The sequence below is a fragment of the Rana temporaria genome, chromosome 11 (genome assembly GCF_905171775.1).
Source record: "Rana temporaria chromosome 11, aRanTem1.1, whole genome shotgun sequence".
NCBI classification, from domain to species: domain Eukaryota; kingdom Metazoa; phylum Chordata; class Amphibia; order Anura; family Ranidae; genus Rana; species Rana temporaria.
This window is the reverse complement of record NC_053499.1, coordinates 44704255-44729167: the sequence shown is the minus strand read 5'-3', so window position 1 is coordinate 44729167 and position 24913 is coordinate 44704255. Positions and strand designations below refer to the sequence as shown.

Here is a 24913-nt window from a genome sequence, read left to right as displayed (position 1 = left end):
TCTGGCCCAATATTTCTATTCTTTCTATTTTGGCCAATATATTGGTAGCTCACCGTGTAAGTATTTATGTCAGGGATAGCAGTTTGTTTGAATGTATTATAATTTCATTGACTGCAGAGTTCAGTATAACACTAGCAGTACTTCCCGCAATTCAAAATTATTTAAATGGCTTTGGCAATATGTTTAAAAAATAAAAAATCACATTCCCCAGTGCAGACTTCAGACTCCTAAAATAAAAGTTCTACTTTATTCCTCAGGCAGGAGGATGTGACTCATGTCTGCATTATGTCATGGTGCGGACATCCTGCCTTGTCTATAGGGTTATGTCACGAAGTCACGGTGACCTTGGAAAAATGACATTTTCAGAGAGGCCGTAAGTCTGAAGCTTTTAATTACGTTGGGGAGTTTGTCTTTTTAACAAAGACACAGCCAAGCATGAATTACATGTGTCTGGCACACCCTAACATGAAAGAGAAAAACACAAATGATTATTTTACAATATGACTGCATATTTTTTTTTTACCAAAATTCAGATTCTACTAGTACAGTATGTATAAAGGCTTATTAGCAATATTGCTGTCTTAAACAGATACCCACACATTGGGCCAGATTCTCAGTGGAGATACGACGGCGTATCTCCAGATACGCCGTCGTATCTCTGAGTTGCGCCGTCGTATCTATGCGCCTGATTCATAGAATCAGTTACACATAGATTTCCCTTAGATCCGACAGGCGTAAGTCTCTTATGCCGTCGGATCGTAACTGCATATTTACGCTGGCCACTAGGGGCGTGTATGCTGATTTACGCGTCAAAATATGTAAATCAGCTAGATACGCAAATTCACGAACGTACGCCCGGCCGACGCAGTACAGTTACGCCGTTTAGTTACCCCTGCTATATGGTGGCGTAAGTGCGGCGTACCAATGTTAAGTATGGCCGTCGTTCCCGCGCCGAAATTCGAAAAAGTTACGTCGTTTGCGTAAGTCGTCCGTGAATGGGGCTGGACGTCATTTACGTTCACGTCGAAACCAATGACGTCCTTGCGGCGTATTAGGAGCAATGCACACTGGGAAATTCCATGGATGGCGCATGCGCCGTTCGGGAAAAACGTCAATCACGTCGGGTCACAGAACATTATCATAAAACACGCCCCCCTGGCCCACATTTGAATTAGGCGGGCTTACGCCGGCCGATTTATGCTACGCCGCCGCAACTTACGGAGCAAGTGCTTTGAGAATACAGCACTTGCCCGTCTAAGTTGCGGAGGCGTAACGTAAATCGGATACGTTACGCCGCCGCAAAGATACGCGGATCTACGTGAATCTACCCCATTAAATCCACCCACTAACTTTATATGTCTGTCGGGAACTCAATAGAAAAATACGCAAAGCGAAACTAAACCTAACAATTTAAAGCAGTATTAAACTTAAAAAAAAAACATTTATTATATTGTAGCTTACCAATTCTTGTGATGGTTGCAGTATTTATTTATTTATTTTTAAAAGGCTTTCTTTCCTCTATAGTCATCTGGTGTTGTTTTTTAAAAGAACAAGCTCTCCAGCAGAATGTATCTGTTTACACTTTACAGGGATTGGATAAACCATTTAACACTGCTTGCTTACAATGATCAGCTTTTATTTATTTATGCAAAACCTTTATCCAAAAAAGGAAAAAACTGTTTGCTGTAACTGATTGTAATCACTTGCCGACTGCCCCATAGCAGATTTACTGCTACAGGGCGGTCATGCTGCAGCAGAATCACAGATATATACGTGATTCTGCACTTCTTGGTATCGGGCGCGAGTGCGTTCTGGCAGCGGCTCGCTCCTGCTGGGAGCCAATCAGCGGGTCCCATTGACCCCATGTTCGCTGACACCCGCTGATTGCCCGGTACACTGTCAGAATGGCAGTCTGCCTATGTAAACAAGGCAGATTGCCATTATGTCAGCACAGAAGGCATGGATCCTGTGTTCCTGTAAAGCAGAAACACTGATCAATGCCTTCCATTAGTAAAAGCACCTCCCCCACTACACTGGTCAGGAGGGGGGTAAATCTTCCAGAGGTCAAGTGGATAAAGTGTGAGCTTGAACTTGGCTTCAATTTGTTAGTGTATCTAAATCTGCTAGTACATCCAACACTCCCCTCAGACTGACAATGCTGCTGTTCAAAGGTGTCCCTGTGCTCTATCATTCAGAGTGGTGCACTCTAATACAGGAGTATGTTACTGTCTAGATAACCAGGTGAAAACAGAGGGGGGAAAAGCCTAAAATGTTAAAGAAAACGAATGCAGCCACCACATTTAATAATTGGCAAGCTACAATCTAATACATTTGTGGTTTTGGGTTAAACTGTGGTTTTTGGTTTTAAAGTGTTACTAAACTCAGACCACTGGTCTCCCACAGTACACAGAACATGGAAATGCATTTAGTTTAGTAAATATAAACTGCTAAATAACTTTTCTCATCAGCAGTATATAGAAGTCTTGTGATTTCTATCAGTTCCTGGTGAAGCTTGTAGGGGGAGTTTTCATACTGGGGTGTCCTATGAAGCTGCAGGGCTCCTAATCCTCTGTCTGGACATTGCTGATTGGCCCTGTGCTGATCACATGCACCCTTCCAAGAAAAAAACCCTCTCTAGCAATAAACATCAAACTGAGCATGTGCAACCAGACTCCAAAGGCTCTGTCTTATCCAGACTTGTCCAGGGGGACAGTGCAGGGAGGAGAGGTCAGGAGAATCTGTGCATATAAGCTAAAGCAGCCTTTTTACACAATGCAAAGGATTTATTACAGCAGGTTCCCCGGAGAGCTGCCCCCACTTACATCAGGATCCCCAGAGAGCCTTCCCTTACATCAGAATCACCAGAGAGTCCCCCTTACATCAGAGTCCCCAGAAACCCCCCCCCCCTTTACATCAGAGTCCCCAGAAAGCCCCCCCTTTACATCAGAGTCCCTAGAGAGCCCCTGCCTTGCATCAGGGTCCTCAGAGATCCCTCCTTACATTAGGGGCCCCAGAGAGCCTCCCCCTTACATCTGGGTCCCCAGAGACCCCCTCCTTACATCAGGATCTCCAGAGAGCCCCCCTTATATCAGAGTCCCCAGAGAGCCCCTCCTTACCTCAGAGTCCCCAGAGACTCCCTCCTCACATCAGGATCCCCAGAGAGCCCCCCCTTACATCAGAGTCCCCCAGAGAGCCCCTCCTTACCTCAGAGTCCCCAGAGACCCCTTCCTTACATCAGGATCCCCAGAGAGCCCCCCCCTTATATCAGAGTCCCCAGAGAGCCCCCCTTACATCAGAGTCCCCAGAAGGTTTGGGACAGTATTGCTGCAATTTTTTGAGTATACCTGCCTAAATTGTATATTGTTACTATGATGAATTATACCTACATAACTTGTAACCAGAGGGCATATTCTAAAACCTTGTGGATTTTAACAATTGTATACGGTAATGAAAAATATATTTTTTATACCATCAATTTTGTCTGAAAATGTACCTGCTGCTAAAAACCTGCAGGAATTGTCCCAGTTTTATGTGGTTAGGGGGTTAGCATGAAGATTGGTGCTTTCGTTTTCTTTGGGGGAGGGATATTTTGCTGACATATATATTGCATACATCTTGGGGGGACGCAGTTAGTTATTTTCACAAAGGGGTGCTAAATGAGTTTGTCCTGGCACGGCATATAACAGATTTACTTTACTCATGTTGAGTGTTGGGTCTTTTGAATGTACAAAACTACAAAACATCTTTAACCACTTCCATACTGGGCACTTATACACCTTCCCGCCCAAACCAATTTTTAGCTTTCAGTGCTGTTGCACTTTGAATGACAATTGCGCGGTCATGCTACACTGTACCCCAAACAAATTTTTTATCATTTTGTTCCCACAAATAGAGCTTTCTTTTGGTGGTATTTGATCACCTCTGGGATTTTTATTTTCTGCAAAAAAATTTAAAAATGACCGAAAATTTTGAAAAAAAAAATGTTTTTTTTTGTTTCTGTTATACAGTAAAACATTGGCCCAGATTCAAGAAGCAATTGCGCCTGTGTAACCATAGGTTACGCAGCGCAATTGCTGACTTGCTCCGGCATTACGAATGCTCCTGATTCAGGAACATCGTAACGCCGACTGCAGCCTAAAATCTGCATGGCATAAGGCTCTTATGCCACGCTGATTTTAGGCTGCATTCTTGCGTTGACCGCTAGGGGGCGCTCCCATTGTGATCAGCGTATAGTATGCAAATTGCATACTAACACCGATTCACAATTGTTGCGCGGGCCCTGCGTACGCAAGTTACGTCGTTTCCGTACGGCGTGCTTAGCCTTAGCTAATAACAGGCGCAGCCAATGCTAAGGATACCCGTCGTTCCCGCGTCGCGAAATTTGAAATCTACGTAGTTTGCGTAAGTGATTCGTGAATGGCCCTGGACGCCATTCACGTTCACTTTGAAGCAAATGACGTCCTTGCGACGTCATTTGCCGCAATGCACGCTGGGAAAGTTTCCCGACGGAGCATGCGCTCTACGCTCGGCGCGGGAGCGCACCTAATTTAAATGATTCCCGCGGGATCATTTACATTGCGCGCGCTTACGCCAGGCAATTTTGCCGGCGCGCCCTCGCAATTTACGGAGCTACTGCTCCGTGAATCGAGGACAGCGCAAAATATTTGCGGGGGCGCAGGGCAAAATCGTTGCCCTGCGCCTCCACAGATAGAGCGCAAATGTACCTGAATCTGGGCCCTTGTAAATAAGTATGTTTTCTCCTTCACTGATGGGCACTGATGGTACTGCACTGACGGGCACTGATAAGGCGGCACTGATGGGCACCAATGAGGTGGCACTGATGTGGTGGCATTGATGGGCACTGATGATGGGCTCTAATATGTGGCAATGATAGGCGGGACCCGATACCACTTTTTTAGGACCGAGTACAAGTACCGATACTTTTTTTCAAGTACTCGCCGATACCGAATACCGATACTTTTTTTAAATGTGTCCCCAAATGCAGCCATGTCCCCCCCATATGCAGCCATGTCCCCCACATATGCAGCCATGTCCCTCTAGCCATGTCCCTCACATATGCAGCCATGTCCCTCTAGCCATGTCCCTCACATATGCAGCAATGTCCCTCTAGCCATGTCCCTCACATATGCAGCCATGTCCCTCTAGCCATGTCCCTCACATATGCAGCCATGTCCCTCACATATGCAGCCATGTCCCTCTAGCCATGTCCCTCACATATGCAGCCATGTCCCTCTAGCCATGTCCCTCACATATGCAGCCATGTCCCTCTAGCCATATCCCTCTAGCCATGTCCCTCACATATGCAGCAATGTCCCTCTAGCCATGTCCCTCACATATGCAGCAATGTCCCTCTAGCCATGTCCCTCACATATGCAGCAATGTCCCTCTAGCCATGTCCCTCGATGCGGCGGCGCGATGCGGCGGCAGCGGCGGGGGGGGGAAGGGGGGGGGAAGTATTCTATTTAGGTATCGGGGGTATTTGCGCGAGTACGAGTACTCCCGCAAATACTCGGTATCGGTCCCGATACCGATACTGGTATCGGTATCTGGACAACCCTAGCGGGAAGGATGGGCACTGATAGGCGGCACGGATGGGCATGGATAGGCGGCACGGATGGGCATGGATAGGCGGCATGGATGGGCACAGATAGGCGACACGGATGGGCACAGATAGGCTGCACAGATGGGCACGGATAGCTGGCACGGATGGGCATGGATAGGCGGCACATATGGGCACAGATAGGCGGCACGGATAGGCGGCACGGATGATCACTGATAGGCGGCATGGATGGGCACTGATAGGCGTCATGGATGGGCACTGATAGGTGGCACGGATGGGCACTGATAGGTGGCACTAACGTATGTGTTGTACTAATGGATGCCAATCAGTGCCAAACAATGCCTGCCAATCAGTGATGCCCATTGTGGGCACTGATTGGCATCCATTATTTGTGATTGTCATCCCTGGTGGTCTAGGGTGGCATACCTGTGTTTTGCATCCCTGGTGGTCTAGTGGCGTCCCTGGTGGTCCAGTGTGGGCATCCTCGAAGGGGGTGTGCTGATAATCGATCAGCACAAACCCCCCCTGTCAGAGGAGCAGCCGATCGGCTCTCCTCTACTCGCGTCTGACAGACGCGAGTGAGGAAGAGCCGATTACCGGCTTTTCCTGTTTACATCGTGATCAGCCGTAATTGAACACGTTTTTTTTTGTTTGTTTTATGTTTGAGTGACATCAGTAGTGCCCACTTGAAAAGCACCCAGAGTGTATTTCCCACAGCTTGGAGAAACGGCAATACAACAAATCCGTCACAGAGGACTGTGCAACAGGATCAACTAAGGTACCACCACCTACCGCCTTTTGCCCTTAGGGGTGCTGACATCTGGTGAGTGGGGGAGCACAACAGTCACAAAATATTGATCTGTGAGGAACCGTCACTTGAAGTCACCATATTGTGTTATATCTTATTTCCAGGGATTACGCTTTGATGTTTGAACTTTGACCCTACGTTTTTCCATTAGGACTATTACAACCTCTATTGCTTACAGCCTAGTTTTTTGGACTGTAGCATTGACAGGGTGGTTGATCACTGTGTGTTGTTTTTTTGCTATATTGCATCATCTTTGTCCCTTATCTTGGTTTTTACTGCCATTTTTGTCTGTCATATTTGGTGGATTGTATTTTTTATATAGACCCCGGGAATCGCCAGGAACCCCGCTGAAGGATTTATTATTGTCTTAATTTAAGCTTTAGTCCATTGGCCTGCACAGTGTCCTGACTGCATACCTGTCATTAACTTTCACTAATCACGACTACTACTTCGTCTATACACCCTATCGCAAGCCAACAGGGATTTTTGCTGCTTTGTTTTTGTTTTCGTTTATCGTTTGTGCACTGTGACCCACACATTCACTAACATTTATATACATATTTTTTCATTGACGCTCCTTTGCGTATTAACTTAACCATAGGCTTACAAGGATTCAGTCCCATTTAAGCACCTTTTGTTCACCAATTGGAGGCATATACAGGGTTTGGCCTGAATACTGGCCTGCACAGGTTCCTGACCTCAATTGGAAGGTTCTTGATATATATTTTTCACTCGCCAGTACCATAAATATAGACCTTTTTTTCAACACATTGGATACCAATTCATAGTGGAGGTCCAAATAAATAATCACGCACTTGGCAACGAGTTTTACCTAGCACTATTAAAAGGGGCAACCTATACACGCTTTCAGTGCTTTAGCGTGTGCCTATAGGGAATCCATAATTATTGGATTTATCCCTTATATAGGTTACCCAACACGTGTTTAACACCACGAAAGGACACTCACAATCTTCTAAACCTTCTTGGTCCAGCAGCGCCACCATCCCAACACACATATACTACTTTCTGGTCTCTTCTGAGATCCTTTAGGGAGGCAGCAGCTCATTTACATAACCTAAGCACGGATTCCTTTCTCTAGAAACATTTTATTATTTATTTTTTATGTCCGTTTTTTTGCTTATTGCCCCAATCGGGAGTATAAATGCTTACCGTATATACTCGAGTATAAGCCAATTTTTTAAGCATTTTTTTGTGCTGAAAATGCCCCCCCTCAGCTTATACTCGAGTCACCTTTTTGCGCCTAATCTCCTGGATTTTGGGGACCCGGTACCGGCCGGCCGTAGGTCCCCTGGACCCCAACCTTGGCACACATGTAGCCCCACTCTTCCTCTACAAGTGTGCAACGTTTGTTGTCCGGGGAGCACCAATTTTTCAAAGCCAAGCAACCCTTCCATAGACTCCCATGTTAAACAGTAATTTCTCCGGTGACTTTAGGGACCCGGTATCAGCCGGTCATAACTTGGCACACATGTAGCCCCATTTCTCCTCTACAAGTGTGCAAAGTTTGTTGTCTGGGAGACCTACGGCTGGGGAGCAACGATTTTTCAAAGCCGGGCACCCCTTCCATAGACTCCCATGTTAAACGTCAGTCTAGTCATGGATACTGTGAGGCATGGGCATAGTGAGGCATGGTCACAGTGAGGCATGGGCACAGTGAGGTATGGGCACAGTGAGGCATGGGCACAGTGAGGCATGGGCACAGTGAGGCATGGGCACAGTGAGCCATGGACACAGTGAGGCATGGGCACAGTGAGGCATGGACACAGTGAGGCATGGGCACAGTGAGGCATGGACACAGTGAGGCATGGACACAGTGAGGCATGCACATGGACACAGTGAGGCAAAGTGAGGCACAGTGAGGCATGCAGATGGAGACCCTAGGCTTATACTCGAGTCAATACGTTTTCCCATTTTTTGGTGTGGTAAAATTAGGTGCCTCGGCTTATATTTGGGTCAGCTTATACTCGAGTATATACGGTATATGTTTTTTACTTGCACTCGCAATAGTTTACATTGCACACATGGTAGCACTCTAGGCTAAATTGCACTGATTGATCCTTTTTTCAAAACTAATCACAATTAATTACACACACCTGCTACCTTTCTGCACCTAACGAGTGACTTCCAATGATGCTTAAATATTCCCCATACGTATGAATTCCCTATCCCCAGGTCTAAACTCCAGGGGGGGGGGGGGCGTCGTGAAACACGTTGGGGGCCTGGTCAGGTCTGAGTCCTGGCTGAGGTTGCCACTCCATTCATTGCAGTAGGACATCATAGATATGTGACTTCCAAGGGTTACCCATCCTTTCTTGAACCTTTGCAGGGGCCAGGACCTGCAGGAGCCAGGAACCTTTGCAGGAGCTCCATCCTCTGTCAGCACTCTAGCAGCAGTTGCGGATGCACTGTCCACATACCCCCTCACTATTGAGCCTGAGTGGAACACACACTTTTCCCAGGCTTCAATACTCTTGGCACTAAGCAAGTCTCAGCCTCAATTGTAAAGAGAGGACTTTGAGCTGCAGGTTGGACAGGTTGAGTCAGTGGCTGTAAGATAGCCATTGCTAAAATGGAAAAATAATAAAAAACTTGCCTGTTTTTTTCTTATTTTTCCATCTTAGCAATGGCTATCTTACAGCCACTCAACCTGTCCAACCTGCAGCTCAAAGTCCTCTCTTTACAATTGATGCTGAGACTTGCTTAGTGCTAAGCTGTGCTTGAAGCAGTTGTTCTTTGAGCCATGCAAGCTGTTGAGTCTCAGAAACTTGTCTCCTGATACTGTTGTGGATTCGTCAGAGTTTCCTCTAATTTCCAAGTGCCTTTTGACGGTATTGTAAACTATACACACTGACACCTTAAATTTCTTTGCATGATATCTAAAGCAAAGATCTAGGGCCGGATTCAGATACATTGCAGTATCTGCCGGCGCGGCGTAACGTATGTCAGATACGGTACGCCGCCGTAACTTAGGGCGCAAGTTCCGTATGCAGAAAGAACTTGCGCCCTTAGTTACGGCGGCGTAACGTATGTGTGGGGGCGTAAGCCCGCCTAATTCAAATGGGGATGATGTGGGCGTGTTTTATGTAAATTCACTATGACCCCACGTATTTGACGTATTTTACGAACGGCGCATGCGCTGTTCGTGAAAAAATCCCAGTGCGCATGCTCGAAATTACGCCGCAAGTCGTCATTGCTTTAGACGTGAACGTAACTTACGTACAGCCCTATTCGCGAACGACTTACGCAAACGACGTAACATTTTCAAAACTCGACGTGGGAACGACGCCCATACTTAACATTAGCTACGCCTCATATAGCAGGGGTAACTTTACGCCGGAAAAAGCCTAACGTAAACGATGTAAAAAAATGCACCGGCCGGACGTACGTTTCTGAATCGGCGTAAATACCTAATTAGCATATTCCTTGCGTAACTATACGGAAGCGCCACCTAGCGGCCAGCGTAAATATGCAGCCTAAGATACGACAGTGTAAGACACTTACGCCAGTCGGATCTTAGGGAAATCTATGCGTAACTGATTCTCTGAATCAGTCGCATAGATACGACGGCCCGCACTCAGAGATACAACGGCGTATCCGGAGATACGCCGTCGTATCTCGTTTCTGAATCCGGGCCCCACTCTTTTAAAGTGGATGTAAACCTTCACATATACTCAGTGAAGTGAACAGCCTCAGATGATACACAGAGATAAAACAAATTTTCCTACATAAGTTTTACATGTATATCTGCTGTCTTAAGCTTTATATATTCTTTAGAAAGTTCAGATTGTGTTAGGAGATTTGCTCTTCCTGTTCAGCACTGCAGTGAAGCCTGGACATACAGCCAAGACAGCTGATTGGAGGACCCCACCTCTCCTCATAGGTAGAGACTTTCAGAACTGTTTGTTGAATCTTTCAGATCTCTGCTAATCTATTTATAGCATCCTCCCCAACACAAATTGCAGGCTGCTTTATTCTCAGTTGACAGAGAACTTGTCAGAAGTTATCAAGCTGATAACAGAAGAACGGAGCAGCAGACAGCTATGGGACATAGTGCTTTGAAGAGAGACAAGAAAACAGATATATGTGCCCAGCTCAAATTTCATGAATCGGGTTTACATCCACTTTAAGGGTTACAATGGCCTGTCTGTCCTCCTTTCTCATCATTTTGAGAACAATATACTACTTCCTGTAGTACAATACTGTCCAAATATTGCTTAAAAGGGTGTAGCAACACTCTTTTTTAACCCAGCTTTTTATACAGGCAGAGAGCTTGTAAGTAATCAACAAACGTTAGGACACCTGTAGGAATTGTTAGCATAGACTCTCAGGGCTTAAAGCAAAAAAATAATAAAAAATTCCCATGCTGTTTACATGGGTTAACTGCTCCTTTTGTCTAGGGGTGAAAACAGAGCTTATACTCACGTTATCCTTCGATCTTCCGGAAAACAGCGCTCCTACAAATCCAGTGGTGGACTGTTGCTGCCGTCCTTACATCCAGAGACGGTCTATGGGCGTGATGACGTCAAAAACAGTCCACCGCACTAGACAACTAGACCACGGGGGGTTGCAGGAGTGACAGGAACCGGTCTTGCATTTGAAGTATAGGTGGATTAGGTGAGTATATTTTGGTTCTCCTCTTCCCTAGGCAAACATTTGCAGTTAACCCATTCAGCGCAGGCACTGCATGAGAATTTATTTTTCCAGAGTTTTGCTTTAATTCACTTACACTTTTACAGAACAACTGTAAGTTTTTAATCTATTACTTGTTCCCTGAAAAGGCCTTTTTGTATAACTCTAAAATGTACATTATTTAAACCTGTATAACTCTAAAACCTAAACTTATTTTTTCTCCTCTGACAGTTTACCGCTCACCTTTGTACCATTTCAGGTTTTATCACTGAACTGTTTAAATTTCAATTAACCTCTTCCATACAGGGCTTTTATACACACCTCCATACCGGGCCTATTCTGGCACTTCTCTCTTACATGTACAAATCATAATTTTTTTGCTAGAAAATTACGCAGAACCCCCAAACATTATATATGTTTCTTTAGCAGACACCCTAGGGAATAAAACGACAGTCATTGAAACCTTTTATTCTGCACGGTATTTGCGCAATAATTTTTCAAAGCCTTTTTTTTGGAAAAAAATTGTTTCATGAATTAAAAAAATAACAAAACAGTAAAGTTAGCCCAATTTTTTTGTAAAATATGAAAGATTATGTTACACCGAGTAAATAGATACCTAACATGTCACACCTTAAAATTGCGCACACTCATGGAATGGCGCCAAACTTCAGTACTTAAAAATCTCCATAGGCAACGCTTTGAAATTTTTTACAGGTTACCAGTTTAGATTTACAGAGGAGATCTAGTGCTAGAATTGTTTCTGGCACTCTAGCGCACGCCGCGATACCTCACATATGTGGTTTAAACGGCGTTTACATATGTCGGCGGGACTTGCGTGTGCGTTCGCTTCTGCGCGCAAGCTACTGGGGACAGGGGCGTTAAAAAAAAAATTTTCTTTCTTTTTTTTTTTTTACATATTTATTTCTTTTTTTACACTTTTTTTTTTTTATTATCACTTTTATTCCTATTACAAGGAATGTAAACATCCCTTGTAATAGGAATGTGTGTGACAGGTACTCTTTATGGAGAGATGCGGGGTCAATAAGACCCCACATCTCTCCTCCAGGCTGGAAACCATGAGATCGGTGAAAAAAAATTCACAGATCTCATGTTTACCGTTGCTTAGCAGCCGCAATCGCGGCTTTGTTTACTTACGGGGACCCTGGCGTGACGTCATCACATCGCGCCCGGGTCCTCCGACGGTCATAGAGATGACTGGTGACCATCTGGTCACCAGTCATCTCTATGCTTCCTGCGAGCGCCGGACGATTCGTTCTCCGGGCCCCCGATGGCACGGGAGAGCCCGGAGAAGCACCGGATGGCGGCGGGAGGGGGGGGATGTCCCCTCCCGCCGCCTGTAAGAACGATCTAGCGGCGGAACCGCCGCTATGATCGTTCTTACGTTGTGCAGAATCGCCGGCACAAGAGAAGGATATCTGAATGATGCCTCTAGCTGCAGGCATCATTCAGATATCCCCCCCACAAAGCCCAGGACGTCATATGACGTCCACTCTGAACGGCAGAGGTTCTTTGTGGACGTCATTTTACTATGGGCCGGTAGGGAAGTGGTTAAAACTGCAAAAATGGGGCGCCCCAAAACTTCAGACCTGTAGTTTATATACAATATATATATATATATATATATATATATATATATATATATATAGGGCTTTTTTTCAGCAGGAACGCGGGGAAACGCAGTTCCGGCACCTCTAGCTCTGAATGTATGTAATGGCAAGGGTTACTGGGGTGTACTGGAGGGTCTATTGATGCTGGTTGCTGGGGGGGAGCTATTTTTTCAGTGGAAGGCTCTATTGTTGCTGGGGAGGTCAGTTGTCCCTGGTGGGGGATCTATTGTTGCTGGGGGGCTCCTATGCCACTGTGAGACAATCGTTGCTGGGAGACATCTACTGTGGAGGTAGGGGTCTATTGTTGCTGGGGGTGCTTCATTGTTGCTGGCTACAGGGGATCTATTTTTAATTTCTATCATTAACAAATTACATACAAATTACTTAGCACCACAAATTGATACTTGATCCTGTATCCATTACTGAGAGGTGGGTAGGGGGTGAAACCAAGGAATGGTGTTCAAAGGTGGGTAGGGGCTGGTACTAAGTAATGGTGCTCAGAGGTGGGTAGGGGGTGAAACCAAGGAACAGTGCTCCGAGATGGGTAGGGGGTGGTATAAAGGAACAGTGCTCCGAGGTGGGTAAGGGGTGGAACCAAGGAACAGTGCTCAGAGGTGGGTAAGGGGTGGAACCAAGGAAAAGTGCTCCGAGGTGGGTACGGGGCAGAACCAAGGAATGGTGCTCGGAGGTGGGTAGGGGGTGAAATCAAGGAACAGTGCTCAGAGGTGGGTAGGGGGTGGAACCAAGGAACGGTGCTCAGAGGTGGGTAGGGGGTGGAACCAAGGAATGGTGCTCAGAGGTGGGTAGGGGGTGGACATAAGAGGCGACTTGAAAGGAGCAAGTTGCTGCACCTATTCTCTGAGAAAAAAAGCCCTGTGTATATATATATATATATATATATATATATATATATATATACCTGTATTTTTAATAGTAGTTGAATATAAGGTAGTTTGCTGGGTAGCTTGATAGTGTTCCGGGGATATTGTACTGCGACTTTATATATAATAATATAATATATATTATACAGTATCATGATGATTCGTCTTTTGTGCTCTGCAAGAACAGAAAAGTGATACTTGTAGTGTGAGATGTCCTGCATTGTCTTTGAGATAGTCAGTGATGTGCCCTCTGGCTGGGATTGGGAGGCAGACAGCAGTAATGTAATTTCCCTGTGTATGTGCCAGATATCTTTTGCTGTCCTCGCTCTGGTAATGCGATCAGTGCTGTCACATTAGTGGTAATGCATTGATGTGCAGATAAGTGCCACACAAATAAGGCAGGAGGAGCAGCATTGCAGTGCCTCCAGCATACACTGTGTACCTAGCTGTATTAACCCTTCGTTGTGTAGCACCTCATCTCTGCATGTTGTTAAAGCGGAGGTCCGCCCACCCCTGCAAGAATTGAAAGCCAGCAGCTACACATACTTTAGCTGCTGACTTTTAATAATAGGACACTTACCTGTCCTGGAGTCCAGCGATGTCGGCACTGCAGCTTTTTCCTTCAGCTGTTGGGTGCTGCCGCCGCCATTGCCGGTAAGGGAACCTGGTAGTGAAGGATTACGGCTTGACGCCTGGTCCCTACTGCGCATGCACGAGGCAGTGATGCACTCTTCTACTGGCCCGCACTGGAGGAGGGAGCCAAGCTGCTGATGTAATTTGCCGTGGCACGGTTCCCCCGGAAGTGGGGACAGTATACCTATCAAAGACATGTATCCGCTCCTCCCCCTGAAAGATGCCAAATGTTGCAGCGGAGGGGGGGGGGGGGGGAGACAAATGAGCGGAAGTTACACTTTTGGGTGGAACTCCACTTTAAAGTGTATGTTACCCAGGGGTCAAGTCCTGGGAAAAAAAAGTGTGGGAACTCCCATCCAAGATCCAATCCCCCACCAAAAAAAAAAATGATACACTCATATGCATAATTACTAAACCGCATGTTTTTTTAAGCAAGTTCTTTCTAAATCCCGCGATAACTAGCGGCAGACCTCCGCAATGTCTCCTGGGAACAATGACAAAAGCTCCTAGGAGACATTGCGGCATCGAGGAAGTGATGGAATACCCGCACACTACCCGATGAATCCACATACAGGAAGCGGCCAGTAACATAAAGAATTACTAAGGTTCGCCTGCCCCTGACAGTGACTCGAGCTGGGCATCGCCGCTTAGTGAAGGATTGGCTCGGGCAGCTCAACTGCTCTCGGCTGCTCTAGTCCTGCAAAGGGAACTGCGTTCCTGCTGTGAAAAAAGTGCAGGAACTCCGTTCCCACGCGTTCCCGCAGGACTAGAGCCCTGATGTTACCCTAAATATTTTTTTTCATGTGTGTGTTTACATATGTGTATGTGTGTAGCGGTACCCCCAAAGGAGCTGCTGATTAGTTTTGGGTCTACTCTCTGACCTTTACACCCCTTTAACAGGCTCGAACCCTCCCTTGGCACACCAGACAAATGCAATTGTATTGCGAGTCCCCTGCTTGGCTGGGACCACAATAACACATGTGAAATATACAATGACAATGCAATAATGTTGTTACCTTCTTCAACTTGCAGCTCTCAGAAGTAAACACACCTCACACAATCAATATAGTAAACCAAGGGTAACTTTACTTGGCATGTAATAAGAGCGATAAAAGGGGTTGAACAACAAATTAAACACACATAAATATATGTATATAGCTCAAGCGTCCTTGCAAGAGTCAACAAAAACCCAAACTGAAATGTTAATACTTTTAAGTCTACAAGTAGCTATAGGTAGTTTATGCTCGCGAGCTCCCCCTAGTGGGCAATTCTGTAAAGCAAAGCTGCAGGTAATCTTGGCCAGGCCTGGCCTAGACAACTCCAGAATGTTCCTCAGTGGTGAAGTCTATTGTGAATACGTTGGTGCACTTTTAACTTATTTGTAATCCAAAGAGTATTCAGGCCTAGTTGAAGGGTATGATTAATGCAGGTGCTTGTGGACCGATCTTCAAGTCAGTATCGGTCAACTTGGATAACGTGACTTTCAGATGTTAGGCCTCTGGGTTAGATCAGTGAACAATATGTTGCTCTAGTATGTGGAGGGCTATGAGTCACAAGGCTGAGGTAATATTGAAAGCTTGGGCAAGTGCCCTCTCACCCGATCAGGCCCAGTCCGCCTGAGTCCCTCACGAAAGATACGCTGATCAGTAGCCGCTCTACAACGCACAGTCTCCGGTATCTTGGAAGCACGAGCTGGAGGCACTTAATCTTGTCTCTCTCCGGATGGTAGGTCTTCCGTTGGATCCCGCCTCGGGCTTCAGGCCTAGCTGCTTGGCTGTAGTGCTCTCCCTCGTTCCGCAGAGGGGAGAGCGCCGATCCCAAGAGAGCGAATTCCGCTCCTCCCTGCCTTTAAGTAACCTCCCCCATAAAGCTGTGCGGGGGTGAAATGCTCTCTGGGAAACCAATGCATTATGGGTACCGTAGTCTATTTCTACTAATGTCAATGGAGTCTTTTTCTCACAATCCTTCAAATACCACAATGCATTGCTTTAGGAAAAAGTAAACACGTATATACAACGTGACTGAAACTCCCGGGGTATTTAGGTATGCATACTGTCAAATAGTCCCTGATAGTATGACCCCGCTACATATGTATTCTATAAATCATAGTCTGTATAATTTTCATGTACGTCTGCCATCTGAAGTAATTGGTTGATCCTGCCATTCACCTTTCTTTCTTGTTCTAAACTGACACACACAAAGCACAGAAGCTGATCTGTTCTTGTATGACCAATTTTCATTCTTTGGCTGACCATTCAGAGGTACAGAACACTGTGCAGACACACAGCATGCCTATATTGGGTAGTTTGTTCAGGCCACACACGCCCCTCCCAATCACAGCTGCCTCTGTCACAGCCTAATTTTTTAAAACGCCCACTGCTCAAGCACGGCCTGCATTTTGCCTCTGGCTGAACAGACTATGGCCCCGTACACACGACAGAGGAACTCGACGTGCTTGGCACGTCGAGTTCCTCGTCGAGTTTTGGGATGAAGCCGCCGAGGAGCTCGGCGGGCCGGCTTCTCCCATAGAAGAACGAGGACAACGAGAAAATAGAGAACATGTTCTCTATTTTCTCGTCGAGTTCCTCGGCGGCTCCATCGAGCCAAAAGTGTACACACGGCAGAGATTCTCGGCAGAATCCGGGTTTTGACCGAGTTTCTCGGCGAATTCTGCCGAGAAACTCTGTCGTGTGTACGAGGCCTATGGAATACAGGCACACCATGTGTCTGCGCAGTGCCCCCACACTATCAGGAAGCATTGGGTTGTGTATTAGGAGGTAGGGCATTTTGATTATAAGAGACCCATGCATTGCAAGAAGACCAAAATAAAAATAACCCTAAAAAACTGAGAATACCAGCAGATGGTAACCCAGTACCTTGACGACGGTGAAAGGGTATGTTGCCCTCAAACGCACTTTCATCTTTTTATTGATCAAAATAAATAAATACATTTATCAGGCTTAGCAGTTCCTGTAAGACCCCTTTCACACTGAGGCGCTTTGTAGGCGCTATAAGGCCCCTTTCAGACAGACAGCAGTTTTTCTGCAATTAAAAGCATGTACATTTTCAGTGAAATTCAAGGCTCTGGGCACTGCGATTAGCTGCATTTGTACATTGCGATTACGTGCGGTTACATGCGGCCGCGGTTAGCTGCGGTAGTCATTTCCATAGCAACCCTTTTTATTTTTTTTGATTATGATGTGCTTCCTGTTGTTCTTTTTTTGTTTTTCTCACGCTGCTATCCGCAGTTGACACAAAAGACTGCGATTACCTGCGGTTAAGTGCATATAGCTGCGCTAAATCGCACCTGGACGCAATTCTATTTTTTCTTTTCGCACTAAACTGCATGCAACGAAATCACAGCTAAACGTTGTGTGTGAATGGGGCCATAGGAAAGCATTGTGTGCTTTTAGCTGCGGTAGAAAACTAGAAAATCCGCAGCTAAAAGCACCATTCTATCCGTCCGTGTGAAAGGCCCTTAATGCTAAAAATAGCACCTGCAAAGCACCCTGAAAGATCCGCTGCTGTCTCTCCAGTGTGAAAGCCCTGAGGGCTGGAGCGGTGCACTAGCAGGACGGTAAAAAAAAGTCCTACTAGCAGCATCTTTGGAGCAGCGAAGGAGCGGTGTGTATACCGCTCCTCCACCGCTACTGCCCATTGAAATTAATGGGCACTGCAGCTATACCGCCAGCAAAGCCCCGCTTCAGACCCTTTTTCGGCCGCTAGTGGGGGTTAAAAGCGCCGAATAGTGCCGCGAAATTGACGGTAAAGCGCCGCTAAAAATAGTGCCACTTTAACGCCGACGCACCCACCACCCCAGCGTGAAAGGGGCCTAATAGTACAAGAAGTGTTCATGTGATTATAGTGCATATAGCGTATATATTGTAGCATAAAGCAGCTAAGAAAAATATCTTGTTCAAGAACTTATATTGGTTTCTTAAAATAGTGTAAGAAATAAATTGTTACAGCAAACAAAAAATGATATGCTTAAATATAATAGATAAATAAAGGTATCCCTAATAGAAAGGAAGTAGGGATATATCAAATAAATTAGATAAATATAATTAAGACATATAATTAATATTTAAAAATGAATATTAATGTTACAATCATGGCATCGCTGACTGTTATAATAAGTAATATTGTAAGGAATCATTAAAAAAATAAAGAAGTATCTTGAAAGTGAAGAACACTGTTGTGTTATAAATTGACAAAATGAATCTGAATTTGTGTACATAATGTTTGGATCTACAGAAATAGTTGTAGAGAAAATAAAGTACATATATAAAGTGTATATATACTGTATTAGCTAGATTCAGAAAGAGTTAGGCCGGCGTATCAGTAGATACGCCGACCTAACTCGGAATCTGCGCCGTCCTAAGTTTAAGTGTATTCTCAAACTGAGATACACTTAAACCTATCTAAGATACGACAGCCTGCGCCGTCGTATCTTAGGGTGCAATATTTAGGCTGGCCGCTAGATGGCGCTTCCGTTGAGTTCGGCGTAGAATATGTAAATGCATAGATACGCCTATTCACGAACGTACGTGCGCCTGTCGCAGTAAAGATACGCCGTTTACGTAAGGCTTTTTCAGGCGTAAAGTTATTCCATCAAATAGCTGGACTAGTCAATGTTAAGTATGGCCATCGTTCCCGCGTCGAAATTTGAAAATTTTACGTTGTTTGCGTAAGTCGTCCGTGAATAGGGCTGGACGTAATATACGTCCACGTCAAAACCAATACGTCCTTGCGGCGTACTTTGGAACAATGCACACTTGGATATGTACACGGACGGCGCATGCGCCGCTCGAAAAAAACGTCAATCACGTTGGGTCACAGTTAATATACATAAAACCGCGCCCCCCACATCCTCATTTGAATTAGGCGCGCTTACGCCGGCCTATTCACGCTACGCCGCCGTAACTTAGGAGGCAAGTACTTTGTGAATACAGTACTTGCCTATCTAACTTACGGCGGCGTAGTGTAAATACGATACGCTACGCCGCCGCAAAGATGCGCGCCCCTACCTGAATCCAGCTATATATATTTGGAAGGGTAATCACTGATTGATTGCATTTCATTTAAAAAAAACTTGCACTTGGGAATGGGTGGGTCAATGATGCAGGGTGTGTGCTAATGAGTAATATGTAGATGGTAACCTGCGCTGGGTCTGCTGCCCCCCTGTGTTTGTCCCCTATGGGGGTGGCGCTGCCTGATGCACGTAAAATGAACCCAAATATATTGGTGTCTCTGTGCAACCTGTAAGGCTATAGGTGGCTGGAAGCCCAGCGGTGTGGGTAAGCTTGAAATCCACTCAGAATAGTACTGGGTGAGTGCTAGTGACTATGCGCTAAGATGGAATAGTGCAGATAGGTGCTAAATGCACAAAATCTAAATACACTGGGCCGGATTCATGTAGCTCTGCGGATCTTTAGATCCGCTAGATCTACCTGGTTTACGATCCGCCGGTGCAATTTAGCGAGGCAAGTGCATGATTCATAAAGCACTTACCTCACAAACTGCACCGTTGGATCGTAACTCCCCCCGGCGGAATGCAAATTCCGCGGCTAGGGGGAGTGTACAATTTAAATCAGGCGCGTTCCTGCGCCGATTTAACTGCGCATGCGCCGCCGCGAAAAAGTCCAGTGCGCATGCTCCAAATGACGTCGCTAGGACGTCATTGTTTGCGGCGGGTACGTCGATTGCGGCCATCGGTATTCCCGATCGCGTTACGCAAACAACGTAAAAAATGTAAAACTCGGCGCAGGAACGTCGGCCATACTTAACATTAGCTACCCCTCATAGAAGCAGGGGTAGCTATCTGCCGGAAAAAGCCGAACGCAAACGACGTAGAAAACGAGCGACGGGCGGGCGTACGGACGTGAATCGGCGGTTTTCCTCATTTGCATATGCGACGGGTAAAAAAAAACGACGACACCTAGCGGCCGGCGGGAGATTACAGCCTAAGATTCGACTGGTGTAAGTCACTTACACCAGTCGGATCTAAGGGAGATCTATGCGGAACTGATTCTTATGAATCAGTCGCATAGCTCCGACCGTGGGATCTCACAGATCCGACCGTCGGGTCTCACAGATACGACGGCGGATCAGGAGATCCGCCGGCGTATCTATTGATGAATCTGGCCCACTATGTTACAGTACACAAATCAGCTGTCACAGTCTGCATATATGACACATGCATGTAATAAGCAATATACAAAAATGCTGTGGTATAAATATCCAATAGAGTCCTGCACATAAAATAAACCAAAATGATGGTGTCTCGGTGCAACCTGTAAGGTTATGAGTGGATAGAGACCCAGCGGTGCGGGTAGGCTGGGGATCCACTCAAAATAGTACTAGATGAGTGCTGGTAACAAATATAGGTAGGTATTAATAACAATGCACACATTTTTAAATACACTATGCTGCAGTTCACAAATCAGCTATTCATATACTGCGTGTATGACACACATGCATATAATAAACAATATACACAAATGCTGTGACGTGAATGTCCAATAGAATCCTGCAGTGGTGTAAACAACACAGTGAGGGACTTATACACAGTATTGTGTGAAGTATTCAGTCCACATCCATTAAACCATAGATATCAGTAAACGAGGTGGTCCCGGTGCTCCCCTCAGGGTTCTCCACTCACCATATGGTGTTCCCCGTTTGGGGTGCCAGGCAGGGCTGGACTGGGACAAAAATTTGGCCCTGGACTTCATCCAGACTGGCCCACTTTGACAGGTCTCTCCCATGGCGGCCAGACAACTCCCACACCCCCCCACCGGCCACCCAAGCCCCCCTTCCCCTTCACTAGCCACTAGCCGTTCTAATTTATTAGAGTATAACGGCTGGTACTGGTTCTCTTATAGGCAGTACCAGTGGGGAAGCTAGACATTATTTCACCCGGGGGAAAGAATCAGTTCGGTGCCCCCCCTTATGGGACAAGATTAGGCAGAAGTGAGAAGCTCCCAGGCCATAGCTGTGGAGTCAGCTGTCTGTCTCCTCCCCCATGCTCCTCTGTCATCCCCCATGCTCCTCTGGTCCTCCCCCTGCTTCTCTGTCATCCCCAAATGAGCACTGCGGGGAGGGAGAGGAGGTGAGCGCTGCGGGAAGGGAGAGACAGAGGAGCAAAGGGAGGCGGCGGTCCGCTGTCACTGAAGCCGGCCCACTGAGCCATCGGCCCACCGGGAAACTCCCTGTAGTCCCAATGGCCAGTCCATCCCTGGTGCCAGGCATGTACCACAAGCTCCCTCAGATGTTGCTCCTTTCCTCTGCTCACACGCACAACTGCCCTCCAAATGGACCTCCAGAACCTCCAGAAATTGCCCGTCTGACAAGATGTATGCACCACTCAGTTGCCCCGTATCTCAAAAAATGTATATATAAAAGAGAGAGGGGCTCCAATGGTGCAGTACCGTAATTAAAATTTATTTAAAAAAAAAATAGATAAAATTGTAGCCACTAATGCTCCCAGGGAGCGGCTATATGTAAAACAAACAACGCAAAAACACAGATCCAGACGAAGAAAATAAAAAATATAGCGTCAGGGATACAGGGTACAAAGCGTGTGGAAGGCAGTGAGTAGCGTGCACTCCAGATAAAACCACCTAGACGCTGACTCGGAAGTGACGTATGTACGCGCGTACGCCTGACGTACGTTTCGATTTGCTGATCGTCTTCTAAGGCATGCCAATGAGGTCAGCTGGTCAACTCCGCTACATATGTATTCTATAAACCATAGTCTGTATCATTTTCATGTACGTATGCCATCTGAAGTAATTGGTTGATCCTGCCATTCACCTTTCTTTCTTGTTCTAAACTGACACACACAAAGCACAGAAGCTGATCTGTTCTTGTATGACCAATTTGGCCATTCAGAGGTACAGGACACTGTGCAGACACACAGCATGCCTATATTGGGTAGTTTGTTCAGGCCACACACACCCCTCCCAATCACAGCTGCCTCTGGCACACACCCCCTCCTAGTCACAGCCTAATTTTTTAAAATGCCAACTGCTCAAGCACGGCCTGCATTTTGCCTCTGGCTGAACATACCTTAATATTTATTAAAGACCTTTCAGTTTGTCAGGAAGTTTGAACAATGAATTAAGTCAGCGATATTGATTGTTTAATAGATTGATATTTAACAGTACCTCCAATATGAAATAAAAGATTAACTATAATTACGCTGACCAATTAATTAATCCATGAATTTGTGCTCTATGCAGATATTTTTAAGCACAATGAAATTATGGCAGAAAAATCTGAAAAACCCTGACCGTTTTTTTGCGGTAAATATTCTTGTATTTCAGACATTTGAAGCCAAAATACAGCACCTGGAGACTCGACTTGGAAAGAAAACATCCTCATCATCAGCGCCAGATATAGAATACTTTGTTCGGTGTGAGGTTCATCGCTCTGATCTCAACACACTAATGAGCTCTATTAAAAGAGTGTCAGAAGATGTTAGGACTACTAAAGAGATGAAAGGTATGTTGCGGGACTGGACGTGTGACGTCAGTGATCGTCTTTCCCTATATCAGGGAACAGACGATCACTGACATTGCCACAATGAAGAACAGAGAAGGTGTGTTTACACACACCTCTCCCCGTTCTTCAGCTCTGGTGACCGATCGCGGGACACCGGCGGCGATCCAGTCCGCGGGTCCTGCGGGCGCAGTCACGAAGCTTCGGACCGGCTTGCGAGCTTGGCGGCGCGCTCGCGTCCCCACGGCTGGGCCTTAAAGAGACACCTACAGGAACGTGCTTGTGCCCAGCTGTGCCATTCTGCTGATGTATATTGGCGTGAAGGGGTCCTTAAGTGGTTAAATAGCTGATTTAATCATTTACTGAATATGAAGCTTCTGTATCTACACTTTGCCACCTTTGCATACAGGGACTAGAGTTGTGTATCCCTACACTGTGTGTATCAACAGTAGCACAAATCCCTGTAGCTTACGATGACAGGGCACTATCCTGGTTATCCTGGTTCTCCATCCTCCTCTCCCCTCCCTTCTTCAAGCTAACAGACATACTGGCCCCGCTAGCGGCCGAAAAAGGGTTAATACCGCCCGCGTTGCGGGCGGTATTACCGCGCTTTCCCATTGATTTCAATGGGAAGGCGTGGTATAGGAGCGGTGAACACACCGCTCCTATACCGCGGTAAAGATGTGGCTAGCAGGACTTTTGGTGCGCTCCTGCTAGCGCACCGCTTCAATGTGAAAGCCTTCGGGCTTTCACATTGAACACTACAGGGCATGATTTTTCATGCGGTATAGCAGCGCTATTTTTAGCGCTGTACCGCATGAAAAACGCCCCATTGTGCAAGGGGCCTAATGGAGCAAAAGTCAGCAGCCTTGAAAGTTGTAAACCTCACGTGCTGAGGTATACATTCTTAACAAATAGATTACTAGGGAATGTTTTATTTTATTGTGCTTAATGTGTTAAAATACTCACAGGGTTAAAGTGGAGGTTCACCCAAAAACGTAATTTTTAACCTTAGATTGATGCTCATTTTGTCAAGGGGAATCGGGTCGTTTTTTTTAAATCGAAGCAGTACTTACCGTTTTAGAGAGCGATCTTCTCCGCCGCTTCCGGGTATGGGCTGCGGGACTGGACGTTCCTATTTGATTGACAGGCTTGCGACAGGCTTCCGACGGTCGCATTTTCCAAAAGTAGCCGAACGTCGGTGCGCAGGCGCCGTATAGAGCCGCACCGACGTTCGGCTTCTTTCGGCTACTCGTGACGCGATGTATGCGACCGTCGGGAAGCCTGTCGGAAGCCTGTCAATCAAATAGGAACGCCCAGTCCTGAAGACCATACCCGGAAGCGGTGGAGAAGATCGCTCTCTAAAACGGTAAGTACTGCTTCGATTTTAAAAAAACTACCCGATTCCCCTTGACAAATTGAGCATCAATCTAATGTTAAAAAAAAAAAAATTTGGGTGAACTCCCGCTTTAAATACCACTTTAAAGCTCAGCAAAGGCTACTTAGCTGTGTATGCATAGGATAATCTCATCCCCAGTCTTCCTGAAAGTCAGATCCAGGTGTTCCTGTTGCCAGACCTGATACAAACAATGCCTCTTTTTTGCTTTACAGTTCATTGGTTTCCCACTAAAATTGCAGAACTGGACAAGTGTCACCATTTGGTTACCAAGTTTGACCCAGACTTAGATTTAGATCATCCGGTAAGTTGTATGCCTTAGCACATTGTAAAAAACATCAAATTTCGTTTTATTAGGTAAGGAATGACATTAACCCTCTGGCAGTCCTGTGCTCTTTTTTACTCCACTATCCCATACATCTATATTATTGTGACGGCTTTCCCAGTCAATAATGTTCCCTCTTTGTCATTCTAATCAATTCACATCCAAAATTAAATAGGAGAGATGTATGGACTGTTAACTATGTGCATTACTATGGTACAGATAAATGCCAAAGTACAATTCAATATGTGCAGCTTCATTAATTTGCCCAAAATGCATTGTTTTTTTTTTTTTTTTAGATACTCCAAAATGTTTGGATATTGTTAGCAATGGACACTTATCTCATAGTAATAGTAACACAAGTACAGGTAGGCTGGAGCAGTCTAAGAGTTCACGGCTGGGGACCATGAAGTGGGTTTGAAAACAGGTAAAGGCAGACTGGAGCAGTCCACAGGTTCATGGCTGGGGACCATGAAGTAGGTTTGAGAACAGGTAAAGGCAGACTGGAGCAGTCC

General features: G+C 45.9%; 1 protein-coding gene across 1 annotated transcript in view; it reads left to right on the top strand.

Moving 5' to 3' along the window:
* Positions 1-24913, top strand: part of TH (tyrosine hydroxylase) — a 99184-nt gene that overhangs the window by 25947 nt on the left and 48324 nt on the right. The window contains exons 3-4 of the mRNA XM_040328475.1: positions 22506-22683; positions 24292-24380. Of these exons, the coding sequence (XP_040184409.1) occupies positions 22506-22683; positions 24292-24380 (267 nt within the window). The remainder of the gene's footprint in view (positions 1-22505; positions 22684-24291; positions 24381-24913) is intronic.